This window comes from Macrobrachium rosenbergii, chromosome 4, assembly GCF_040412425.1.
Source record: "Macrobrachium rosenbergii isolate ZJJX-2024 chromosome 4, ASM4041242v1, whole genome shotgun sequence".
NCBI lineage: Eukaryota > Metazoa > Arthropoda > Malacostraca > Decapoda > Palaemonidae > Macrobrachium > Macrobrachium rosenbergii.
The window spans coordinates 27027501-27041735 of NC_089744.1; the positions used below are offsets into that span (position 1 = coordinate 27027501).

Sequence of the window (14235 nt, forward strand, 5' to 3'; positions counted from 1 at the left end):
TTTTGCCCCCCACCCCCACTTTTTTTGTATGTTGCTATTGTCGGTATTTAGAGGCAGTTAAGGTGTTAAGCGTATCTGTATACATGGTACAGTCACACGATATATAATCCCTTTGCTATAGATGAAAAAAACATTTACACAATGCTTAATGTCTTTGCTTTAATGCAGGTAAGTTCTGCATATGCCACGCTCTTTTTGTGCTGTAGGGTTCATAGTGGCTAAATGATTCATGTTTTGTGATATAGCACAGCAATAAAGCATTTTTCAGCCTAGATCTAGTTTTCAGAATTTGTCTTATATTTTCACTATGAGATAAAAATCTAGATTTATTCAGATAGCAAAACATCACGTTTAGATTTTTCTTAACTGCATATATTTTTCATGGGCAGAAAAATAAACATGCCTAGTTTTACTGATCAGTAATCTTTTCAGAGATCACGTTATAAAAGATTTTTAAATTTTGCATTACCTATTTATAATAATTAAGATTTTTGAACATGAGTAGTGAGATTTTAATCGGATGTAATCAATTCTTTTTCTACTTTTGCACAGGAAGATGGCAGAGTTGGACAGCTAGCATAGCGAGGGTGCTTTGCTGAAGGAATACACGAAAGGGCGAATAAGGTAAATATATACTGGAGAGATTTGGAATATAGTTATGCATGGTAAATCCTGTCTGCAACAGCTCTTTTGCAAAGTTTCTCTGTCTCTGTTTTTCCTCGGTGCTTTTTAATGGCTAGTGACACTAAACAATGGGAGTAATAGGATTGTAGTCAGGTGTGATTAATTATATATGTGTATGCATATTATATATATATATATATATATATATATATATATATGTGTGTGTGTGTGTGTGTGTATGTATGTATTTTTATACATATGTATGTGTGCGTGCGTGCGTGTGTGTGTGTGTGTGTGTGTGTGTGTGTGTGTGCGTGAAGCACGTGTGCATAAGCATATCCATGTTTGAGTGAGTAAGCGTTTGTGTGTACTGGGTTTAATGAATTTTATGCATTGGAGCTTTTATACTCTCTCTCTCTCTCTCTCTCTCTCTCTCTCTCTCTCTCTCTCTCTCTCTCTCTCTCTCTCTCTATATATATATATATATATATATATATATATATATATATATATATATATATATATATATGTATGTATGTATGTGTAAATAGATATGTATATATGTGCATACATATACATATATATACACATATATTTATATGTGTATATACACATATACACACATACACACAAAGAAAAGCAATAAGCACATTAATTTTTCACTACTACAACTCAATCACGTGCTTCGAGTGATATATTTAAAAGCTTCTTATAAGAAGTTCATTGATGGATGTGAGAGAAAGAGTAGGAGATGAATAAAATCGTAGTCCTATTAAGTAATAGGAGTAATGAGTAACCTTATGAGGTGGTTAACCGGGCTCATACGAATTCTCTCGCTCTCTTTTATGTATAAAGACGATTTTTTGTTGGCCCAGAGGGACATCTGAATAAGCCCATCCTTGGGGAAAATTGACAGGCGAATGATTTTAGTGACTCTTGGGTATCAAAGGAGGTTGTTCGGTCTCTTTTTCTTGTTTTCTCTCTCTAGAAAAAGAAAATAAATAAAAGGAAAATCGTAGGCTAAAATTTCATCTCCATCGTTGCCTCTGTCTGACTTTCTGTTATACATGCCCAGACACAGAGACATTCACAGAAACTCATTTTATATCGTCTATATTTTTTCTTACTTTCGCGTTATCATTTGCAGTGACTAAACTTACCACAAACTTGTGATCTTTATTGCGCTCTCCGTGCCCTTTCATTAAATAACCCACTATAGTTTATCACGGCACTGTATAATAATAATAATAATAATAATAATAATAATAATAATAATAATAATAATAATAATATCTCGGAAGAAGACCCTCTCTCAAACAAACTTCATTAAACAGAACGGCCGTCAATTTCTCGAATGAGTTTCGCTGTAGCAGCAGGTTGAGAAACTGCAATACGAACTCAACGACATCCAGACGGCCATTCTGTTTAATAATAATAATAATAATAATAATAATAATAATAATAATAATAATAATAATAATAATAATAATAACATAAAACATAAGTATCACTTCATATGCAACAAAGAACAGATTTCTTATACGAACTAAAATTCCCTCACGAGAATTGCTGCAGTGAGTGCGTTGTTGGAAAATCTGTTGTTTAAGCGTCATTCACTCTCACTATACTCGTAATATACGAAGAGTCTAAATCCAGCGCTGAGAGATATTATATTTCTTGGCATTTCTCCATGAAATCAACACTTTTCTTGTTTACATTCTGGAGCAACTATGGAGTGACTGTTAGATGATATATACATATATATATATATATATATATATATATATATATATATATATATATATATATATATATATATATATACGTATATATATGTATATATACGTATATGTGTCTATACGTATGTATATATATATATATATATATATATATATATATATATATATATATATATATATATATATATATATATATATATATATATATATATATGAGAGATCAGAAAGGTACCAGCTACTTTCGAGGAAAGTGACAGTGTAATAATTATAGATGAATCATGTAAATGAGCTATCTGGATCAGAAAAGGAAATGAAAGCATCATTTACACACACTAATGATGTTGATCAAACAAGAAACTGTACATCAGTAACACTTTCGAAAGACGAACAAAATGCTTCTTCAGGCGAAGAAACCAGACCTCTGGAGGAAAACGACAAGTTAAAGAAGAGAATAAGGCAAGTTAGAGAAGACAAAAACAAACTTTCATAGGGAAATGACTTGATAACTCTAAGGTTAAAACGAATTGCCGTAGAGAAAGAAGAACTTTCAGAAAAAAATTACTTGAGTATTCGGAGAATAAAGCAGCTCATTTCAGAGGGAAACAAACATTTTGGAGAAAAATGGCCTTATTACTCTCCGTATAAGCCAGGTTAATAAAGAAGAGGAAAAGAAGAACAAAGAAGAAAAGGGGTATTTGCATAATGGAGAAGAAAAAATCGATACAGGTATTACTGACGAACCTTTCCAAGATGAAACCAACAATATGAGGGAAAATAGGCAAAATCATGAGAAAAACCAGTCTTTGCACTCAGAGCAGCTTCCAAAATGGACAGACCTTTGAAAAGGCTTTGGAAGAACCAAGAGGCAGAAAGAGGAATAGAAGAAGACGAGAGAAATAAACAATGAATTTCGTAATGCTATCTATATCTACTATTTAGATTATTACAACAAAACTACTAGATCCCCCGTCCAGTAATTCTGCTGTAATAATCTAGGTGACCGACTGTGCAGAGGAAGAAGCTCAGCTTCTTCTAGTACGGTGTGCCTTTTATGAAGATTTCTCTTGCACAAAAGTTTTTTTTTTTATGTGGCCACATGGTCGAGTATCTAGATCCACTCTCTAGGTTATTCCTACAGAACTACTAGATACCCGCCATCTGGTAGTTCTGTTGGGATAATCTAGGTAACGGGCTGAGCAGAGGGAAGGAACGTAGCTTCTTCTAGCATGCTGTCTTCTTATGAAGATTTCTCTTGTACCAGAGTTATTTTTTCATGTGGGCACATGGTCGAATATCTAGATCCATTTTCTAGATTATTAATACAGAACTATTAGATACCCACCATCTAGTAGTTCTGTTGGGATAATCTAGGTGATGGGCCTAAGAGAGGAAAGGCGCGTAGCTTATTCTAGAATGCTGTGCTTTCTTAAGATTTCTCTTGTATAAGAGTCTTTTTCACGTGGGCACATGGTCGAATATCTACATCTATTTTCTAGCTTATTCATACAGAACAACTAGATACCGATACCCACCATCTAGTAGAATTGTTCGGGTAATCCAGCTAATGGGCTGCGCAGATTGAACCTGTATTTTATTAGACAATTTCAAGGTCCCTTGATTTACCAGAAAAAATTTCACAAAATAAAATAGCAAATGTGAAAATAAAGGCTGTAGAACATAAATTACGTAAAAATAAGTAATAAATAAAAAAAAAATTATTGAAGGATAACTTATTTAATTCTGCAGAATTAGTACACTGGTGCTTTGAAAAAGGCGTAGACAACACTAACTCGGAAGCGCAGTCGCAAAAAACGGTGATGAAAGTGTCCTGGTAAAATGAGGCTGAAGCATATTTATGGTGCCTAGGTTGGAAGTCGCTTACTTTACAGCGATTTTGTTACTCCTGATAAAGGATAGAAAGAGTTAAGATTATAAATATTCATTAACCGAGCAAACTTATATTATTCGAAAATGTGTATAACACCCGTATATAAGGTCGTTCTATAAATTATTCTACCTTATAATACACAGCGTCAAATTTAAGAATGAGAAACGAATTTTAAATGACACGGGACAACTATACACATCGGCTATCTTTAATTTCCAGTGAATGACGTTTTTGTCAAAAGCTTAAATGTAAACAGAAATATATAAAGACATCAGATTTACAATTAGGAGTCCAATTGTTAATGTAAGTTTTTCATTGCTTTCCTCTTGAAAATTAACTCTGGCAAAAAATTTTATTTTGACCGGATTACTTTTTTAGGCAATGGAAAATATATATAAAGATGTCTTGAAATAAGTTCCTTTTCCTGACTATGTTAGTTCGCGAATTTTATGTATGATAGTAAATGTCAGTTACAATACAGTTTCTTACAAAACCTCTGAAGAAAAAAACAAATAAAAATGTGAATTTTTAGACATTAGAACTCGGGATTTAGAACCACCTCATAAACAGCCCTTGGCGTAAAAGGATTGGACTGCACAATGAACAATAAAATGACGAAAAATCAAGAAGGAAAAAAAGGCAATCTAAGATTTTAGTCGTCCTTCCCAAGCAGACATCTTGCGACGACGTACCATGCCTTGCCTACATGAAAGACAAACGTCGCCAAATCAATACAGCAGTAAACTGCATGTATGAACTTCCAGCCGATGTCGAGACGGTCCTATGTAGCCAGAGGGGCTAGATTCGACGTCGAAGGCGCCGCTCAAGCCTGGGACGGGACTGTAGCATGCAACATTTTATTGATGTACGGTCGGTCGCACCGTCTAGTTTGGGTGTGGCTGGAAACCGACTGTTTAGCGTCCGTGGATGAGGGAATTCGACAGTAGCTCCTTAACGACTAGGTGGCCCACCTCCCCTCTGTTGCTCACTCGCCTGTCACGTCATTTCTGTTCAACTTTACTTATTACTCAAGTTTTAAGTATTTATGAAAAAAAGCTACTTTATCTGAATTTAGTCAAGTAAATAACTTCGTCCTACTGATGCTTACTAAAGTATGCTTGTAATGGTGATTATAGCAACTGCTATTAAATTAATTTATTGTTTTGCCGTGTTTTGGGAGATATTGTTGTGGAGGATTCTTGTTCTGCAGAGCTCGAAGGTACATGTCTTTAGATTTTCACATGACCGTTGTGCAACATTTAAGGCGAGGAGACAGACAGACAGACAGAAAGACATGCAGGCAGATAGACAGGGCCAATTAGTATCTATAACGAAGTGGGAAATAATATACACCCTAATGGAATTCTTTATAATAAGTGTAACTAATCTTACAGAGACTAGGTATTATGAATTCTTGGGTGTTACAGTGACTTGATGCACTCAGCCATCGCGAAGGATAAAGAATGTTTTCGCTTCTCTTTATGCAGAATCCTGTCGAATTCAGATTCTGTTCTTGGAATCGAAATCAAGCCCTACACGCGCACGCACAAAACACACACACACACACACACACACACACACACACACACACATATATATATATATATATATATATATATATATATATATATATATATGTATGTGTGTGTGTGTATATATATATATGTGTGTGTGATACTATATATATATATATATATATATATATATATATATATATATATATATATATATATATATATATATATATATATATATATATATTTATTTATTTATATGTTTATATATTATATAAATATATTTATGTATGTATGTTTGTATATAAATATGACAGTATAGATTTGTCTCATATTTTATATGAGGATATGTGGAAGAGCTCTATACGGTCTCGTAGACTTCCTGGTGGTAAGCTGTTTATATAAAAATCACTTTAGTCTCCCTCGTGGTTTTCAAAGTCCTCCATTTTGCAAGTAAATATATACACCGTCTTTGTGTCACAACAGAAATATTTTCTTTGACCAATCTTCTTCGATCTATGCTCACCTAGGGTTAGTGCCATCAGTGCACTTCACTTGGTGCACTGTAAACATTATTAAAGGGTGTATGCAGCATCCCTTCGGCCCCCTAGCTGAACCCACTTTTTAATCTTTTAACTTATCTTCATTCCTACTTCTTTTTTCAATCTTGCTGTCCAACCTCTCTACCAGTTACTTCTTGGTGCAACTGTGGGGGTTCTCCCAGTTCCACTTTTAGATCCTTGTAATTCGTCTCCTTTATTTTCTGGATGTGTGTCTTGCAGTCCAACCACTCTAGCTCCATCTTTTCACTGTCTTAAGCGCTAAATGACCGTAAGTGTTCCGGAGCTAAAGGCTTGACATCCTAGATTTCATAACTCAAATAAAATCTTCGATCTGTATTTTAACTTCAAAACAAAGCTAATCAGAAGCTACGAGAATCAGTTATATTTTTTTTGTATACTCCCAGCTGAAACTCTGTATGTTGGTCCTATCCACCATGTAGCTTACACAGATTTTGGATTTCTTAATATTTTTAGATACCCATTAACACGAACGTGTATGAATCAGAATTTTGAATACGAATGCAGGAAATTTCTATACATGCCAGAATTCGAACTTTGGTCAGAAATGGCAACAGTCAAGTATTAACCCGCCATTATCATTTACACTCCAAAATTAGACGCATGAGCTCATTATTTATGGCTGTATTCAGTCAAATATTGTTTAGCCAAATTCAGTCAAATTCAGGCAGCTGTGTTCGAAAAAGTAAGTGAAATGCGGGGGGCGTTTTCCGTAGACTTATTCATTGTTTACATTCGATTTATTATATGCTTTTTTTTTTCTTTCCTCACACGCAACCGAATTTATTTATTTGAATATATTAGTTTACCATCTGTGCAACAGGGTAATAATAATAATAATAACAATAATAATAATAATACCAGAAAATAATGACAACAAAAATTTAAACTATTATAATAAATGACGCAAAGATACTATGCGCTGATTAAGAACTTTCTGGCACTGACAAGATCGATAAAACTTTGATATATATATTTGTGTGTGTGTGGAGGGCTAGTATTTATATATGAGCATGTGCATCGTGAAAAAGTACGTACAACGTGTATAGGAACAAACATTCATATGAATGTCCACATTACATTCCTTCTGCTCTCTCTCTCTCTCTCTCTCGTCAAGATAATGTGAGCCAGTCAATAACAGTGCTTGTGGTCTCCTCTGCTTATTCCAGTGCAATGAATGCTAATGTTTTCGCTCACTAAAACAACAGTACTTATATAATGTTAGACAGCTAAATTAGATAATTGCCATCGCGTATGTAATAATAATACTAATTGTTGTTATTACTTGGCAGTTGATATATGAAGGAGGGAAATATTTGACTTTTAATTGCCGTCAATAATTTCAAGGTTTCCAGTAGCACTTGTTTTATAAGGGAACTTACATTGCTTGTTTAAGTCCTGTTTACCCAATATCTGTTTGAAACATGATTGAGAACGAACACCACACACTCGAACTTTTAAATACATCATTTATATGAGTTTGTGTGTATACCTTTGTGTGCATACGTGTACATCTTGCTCAGGCACAAAGAGGAACTGTTCGCATGTCAGTGAGACTACGGAATTGGAGCTCCGATAAGAGAGAACGGTGTTATGGAAGCCCAGACTGAGGAGGCGGCACCGCACCGTGCTACGGGTGGGTTATTGATCCACTCATTCGTGGCCGAAATGTATTTGTTGTTTTTCCGTGTATTTTTTGAAACACCTTTCATCTTTCTTGTCTTTTTTTATTGAAAAGATGTTGAGTGTTTAGTCCTAAGTCGCCCTTAAAATGTAATAAAAGTGTGTCATAAACTGGTTGCTCCGCAACCGGACAGGATACTGCGGCATTTCAGCTGACATGCGCCCTAGCGTGCATATGGAATTCCGTCATACTCACAGGGTGTTTCTTTTCCTGTTTCCTTTTGCTAAATTGAAACGACTTCATTTGCAACCACTTTCAAAGATCTGTTTTCTTAAGCCTTTTAAAATTCGACGAAGTTATGACGTATCATAAGAAAACCGACATGATTGTTTTCATTTTCCTGTTCTCAGACCTCGTAAGCACGAGCCCCACCCCTACCGCGCCTGCGCCAGACGGCAGCGCCATCTTAAGCCAGTCAGTTATGACTGGAGTGTCAGCCGAAGAGTTTTTGATAATGCGCTGGTTGAAGCGTCTGCCATTGTGACTTGTGCTAAAGGAAATTTCGAGGTGATCTAAGCTTGCGACTCTGTTCCTCTTCGCTCCAGGTTGAGAAAAGTGTCACTCAAAATACAAACATGAGTCGAAATCCAGGACAAAGGGCCTCAGGCCACGGCCGTCAGTTCTTTTCGCCAGCAGTGTAATTGCTCGCAACTGACTGGCATCTATCACGATGTACAGCTAGTGACTCATCGAAACTTTATGCAACCTGCATTCGTTCCCGATACCTTCGAAGCGTGTTGTGTTCGTATGTGGTTAGTGATACGTAGGCCAAAATGACCTCGGAAAAGCACATTTGCTTAGGTATCTGCATTTGTCAGTTGACAGCTATCCTTTCGGGAGTGTCTCTGTTGTACCTGGCTGTCATCGTGGTCATCCCTGCCAAAAATGAGCTCTCTTTGAACTTCAACAGGACCCCGATCATGTGCACGACCATCTCGGCGAAGGACATCCTCGCCGAGGGCAAAAAGGCCAATTGCAAATGGACAACCTGCAGTGAATGGTGTCTCTCCAAGGGCTCCGGTTCCTGCATGCAGATCGTGGTCATGGCTAGGCATAATGGGTCAAGGGTCAATTTCAGGGACTGCGTGGATATCAATGACCATAACTGTTCGGCTTTGGATGTGAATGTAACCCGTCCCTTTATGTGTAAGAAGGGCGAATGCAAAGATCTGACGGGTGTGTTCGTTTGTAAAAAGGGCGGTGACAACCCTTGCTCCAACATCTCTCCTGCCTTCGACTGTCAGAGTCAGGAGTTCGACAGGAATTCGACCGTTTGCACAGAGGAGGGCTGCAAAACCCAGCTGGACGGTGTCGTCACCTGCAGCAAAGGGAAGTGCCAGAAACTGCTCGACATGAAGAAGTATTACCTGGATTGTAAACGTAAGTGTACGAAACTGCATTTAAGAGAGACTAACGTGTTGATATTCAGTACGGAAAGACTAGTGACGGCCGCGTGTACCTCGATGGAATCCCCCGACAACAACAGCATTTCCGAAGTGAACGAGAGGCAAGAGTGGAGGGACAAGAAGAGAAGTCTTTTCATCTTCTGCACCTACGTCAGGAGGCAGAACGGCGCCACGACTTACGATCTCATCACTTCCGACTGCTTCAACGCTACCATGACGAACAGCTCCACCTACGAATCAATCACGGAGTACATAGCGCTCAAGAACCTCCACTTGACCCTCGCCAACGACACAGAGGAATGGATCATCCCGCCGGAGAAGGAACTGAGCATATTTAACAACACTCAGTTACGCATCAATCCGGACGGTTGCGTTAACACGTTACGCAAGGAGTGCAAGGCCTTCTTCGACACCCACGCCCACGACGGTTACGACGGAATGACGCCCGACAGGTTCCCTTGCTACTTCACGGACCAGATGAACGAATATGTCATCGGGAAGTTCAACCCTTCGCTGACGCACCTCATGATGCTCCTGGCATCCCTCTTGCCCGGATGCCTCTTCGTGTTCGCTTGCACCTGCCTCTTCATTTGCTCGAAATCGGTAGGAGTGGACGACGAAGGGCACCTGAAACTGATCCTCATGCAGGGGTCAGGCGGAGGAGGTAACGCTAGCGAGCTGTGAGGCCGCCCTCCCTCCCCCTCTCCCATTGTGTCTGGCTCTTCAGTAGGTGTAGTAGCCCCTACGTGTAATTGTTCCTTGCCCTCCTTCTCATCCTGCACCACTACTTCACTACTACTACTACTACTACTATTACTACTACTACTACTACTACTACTACTATCACTATCACTGTTTATGTCACTCAGTTTAATACTGTCACTATCACTAAATGTTAACACAAAACTACTATACTACTACTTCTACTACTACTTTTGTTAACTGCCACTACTATCACGAACAACACTTCCAACATACCTAATGCACAATTGTTAATAATACAAAATCTATTACTTTTTTAAAATCAGATGCCAACTTATTTTAGTCAGGTCATCGAAATTTTTTTTATTATTTATTTATTTTCTCATCACTTTTAAAACATTTACAAAATTTTATTCAATATTTGTTTCAGCATATATATATATATATATATATATATATATATATATATATATATATATATATATATATATATATATATATATATATGTATATGTATATACATAATATATCCATACACACATACATACATACATACATATATATCCATCATGTCTCTGTTTACTTCACTGTAAACTTTGAGAGTTTTTTGTACATAAAAGGAACTCTTCAAGGCAATTTCGACATGGAAAAAAGAGATAGGATTCCTTTCCATCCAAATAAACATCCTTTTTAGAAGTTTCATCTTTCTTGGGAGATAAAATTTTTTATTTCTTCAATCTCAGTATCCATTATTCGAAAAATTCGTTCTTTGTAAAAGATTCAACTTATTTCGTGGAGATATGCATTGTCTTCTTCAGTCTGAAAAAAAAAATTTTGAAGTAAAAGGTTTTGTAGACGTACAACTTTTCCATTTTAAAGGGTGAATTCGTCTACCCGACAGATAACTGAATCGTTGCTTATCAACATCATTAGAGTTAGATTTCTGTGGCTTTATGCCAAGTTAATTCAACATCGTCCAGAATACAGAAATAAAACGAGCTCCTTCCTTCAGTAGAATCAATTGAAAGAGAGGATAATTCTACTTGATGGTGTTAGATTTCTCCTCCAGCAAAAGAAAAGATCTATAATTTCCTTGATGAGCAAAGGCTAATGGGACATCCAGCATAATGTCCCTCTCTAGCCCGGGCCCGAGAAAACGAAATAGGAAAAAAAGAAACTTAAGGGCAGAAGTTTGGGGCTTAGTAGAAATGCCTCATCAAATGAGGAAGGATTAATGTTTGTTTCAAAACTGGTATATGAATGCTGCGCACGGCAATTTGCTTGCAATACAGAATCAGGAACATGGCTCCGAATGTTATTTTACTATTTCATGTGATAGACCCCTTGTTCACCACGTAATCAGCATCCCTCGAAAGACGGATTTACTATTTATTTTCGTTTCAGCGTTACCTGACGTCATGATTTTCAATCGCAGTTCTGAATCAGTGTTTTAATCTGAATTCTGATCCAGATGACGAATTGTTTTTTTTTTTTCAGTTTTAGAACGGTTGAAGAGTTAGGTTCTGATTGTACAGTAGGATAAACGTTAAGGATTAGAACGTTCTGTAATGTTTTTAAATATCGAAAACGTTTCTTTTTTCAAGTACGTACTTTCTTGCTGTCCTTGTTTATTTATTAATTTTTGTCCTTTAAGGAGGCGTGTCGTCAAAACTGAAAGAAACGTCTTTACAAGGATTTTTTTTTTTTACCTTGTTCTTCCTTTCCCTGATTTACATACCGAAGACCTCATATTCAAGTAGTTAAGACGCTCGAAATTCACGGCGAGGTCGGAGTGGTATGAGAACATTGAGTTGAAACTCACTATGACCATGCTGACCTAAACAATGAAATATTTACTTGGTGGTTTATACTATATCTATATATATATATATATATATATATATATATATATATATATATATATACTCGTATATATATATATATATATATATATATATATATATATATATATATATATATATATATATGTGTGTGTATGTGTATGTATGCATTATGTATATATACATATACAGTATATATATGCATATATTTACATACACACACATATATGTATATATATATATATATATATATATATATATATATATATATATATTATATATATATATATATATATATATTCTATAAACCACCAAGTAAATATTTCACTGCTTAGGTTTGTCTATATATATATATATATATATATATATATATATATATATATATATATATATATATATATATATATATATATATATATATATATATATATTGTGTAAGGAGCGAGAGAGGGAGCGTATGACTAAAAGCTTTCATTCTTCCTAGTGAAATTCGAAGGCAACGTCAAAAACAAGCTTTATTCTTCCCCTCTACCAGAACAGGGAGGGACCCACAAAGAGTGAGATAATGGTTCCCCTGGGCGAAGCGAGCCAGTTTTGACGGAATCTACGTCATATCGACTTGAACTGGATGTGGCCACTCGAGTTTCAGTACCTGCTGAGCACGTAGCTTTCATAATTCAGTTGCTATGCGCCACATCACATAGTGACCCCTCCTCCAGCAACAAACATTAACGGTGTTTTTAAAGAGTGACTGATGAATTCTTTTTGGTAAACATAGAGAGTCGTATAAAAAAATGTATATTTTTATTCTTCGTAATTTATCTAAAATGATCGCCCTCAATGTGTAATCAGAGATTGTTCAGAAAGTAATAAACTCGTTATTGATGCTAGGTGGCATTCTGTTACTTGTTATTGTGGGCGTATATTGGATTTCAGTTTTAATGCAACGGATACATTACTTTGGTATGAAATCCCTTGCATTCAGAATTAAAACTAGGTTGCATTCCTCCTTCCCAAAATTCCGGTAAACTTATGTATTATGAAATTACTCCACCTACAGCGAATATGAATATCATATGCGCAGTAGATTGCATTATTGCGTGTATTCGGGGATGTAGCTTGTCGTGGTTCTAAAGTAAGACAGTTGTCCTAAATTAGTTTGTTGCAATGACCTGGTTAATCATTACCACTAGGTGAGTTGTAGGGTTAAATATTTCGCCTACATCAAATCATCCCATTTGCTGATATCAGCGAATAACTAGTTATTTATCAAATTGATCCCTACACAACAGAGTATCTGTCAGGCATTCCAAGCAACAGATAGTGTGAAAAAGGAATGTTCCCTGTCCATTTTGGTCTAAAGCGCCTATGTTTCCCTGTGTCACTTTTTTGTTTATATTTTTCGGTATTTTTTGCATAAAAGCCCTAGATATTAATGACATCCAGCATTGGCTAAATTTGGATAATGTACATCTGCTTTATTTTTAGATCTCAGAGATCACTGGATAAATTAGCCTGTCTGAAGCCACATTTTCAAAAGTAATACTGTTACAGTGATTTGACTCTTTCATACATTGGTGAGCTTCCTCAGTATTGTGGTTGATGAATTATTACAGGTAATATATCCGAGTGACCCCGTTAGCTCCTTGTCACCAGAAGTTGACCAGATTTGTTACAAGTAACATTAAAACACAGGAAGGGTTTTGGTAATTTATACGCCACAAGTAATTAAGATAATGCAGATAAGATAACATCGGTTGCCTAGATGGGTTTCATTTGCCTTAGTAGTGTAACCTTATGGAATAATCTTAATGGGGTTATCACTGGTAAAGTAACAATTTTATCAGCTGAAATACTGTGCGTATGTTTGTGAATCTATGATAGTTTGCCATGACGTCGTTGGTCAATACATTTTGGTGGGTGAGCTGGGTAATAGTGATAGCCAAGGTTGCTGGGGTTGTATAGTTTCCGTACTGTTGCCTTTTTCTAATACATCAGTATTTTTATTTTTCTTATCCTCATTCAAAGACAAATTCTTTTGCTCTGTTGAATAACTTGACGACAGTGTTTATGATACGTAGTGACTCTGGCTTTACCCACATTATAAGGGGTGGTCATGTTGAAACCGAGTTAAATTCTATTTTTCTTCTTTTCATTTGTGAAGGAATTAGCAGTTGACTGCCATTGTTGTATGAATTCTGTAGACACTCGTTTCCTGGCCCCCGAATGTTGCGCTCATTGGCACCAAGACATGAT

The 14235-nt window shown here is 36.2% G+C and overlaps 1 protein-coding gene across 4 annotated transcripts in view; it reads left to right on the top strand.

The window, feature by feature from the left end:
- Window positions 1-14235, top strand: part of LOC136831420 (uncharacterized) — a 550888-nt gene that overhangs the window by 521735 nt on the left and 14918 nt on the right. For 2 of the 4 annotated variants that reach the window (XM_067091849.1, XM_067091857.1), the window contains exon 1: window positions 8402-10100. In XM_067091849.1, the coding sequence (XP_066947950.1) occupies window positions 8804-10100 (1297 nt within the window). In that variant the 5' untranslated portion in view covers window positions 8402-8803. Of the gene's footprint in view, window positions 1-552; window positions 625-8401; window positions 10163-14235 lie in introns of those variants that run through there. The other 2 variants (XR_010850870.1, XM_067091867.1) reach the window with 2 other exon arrangements.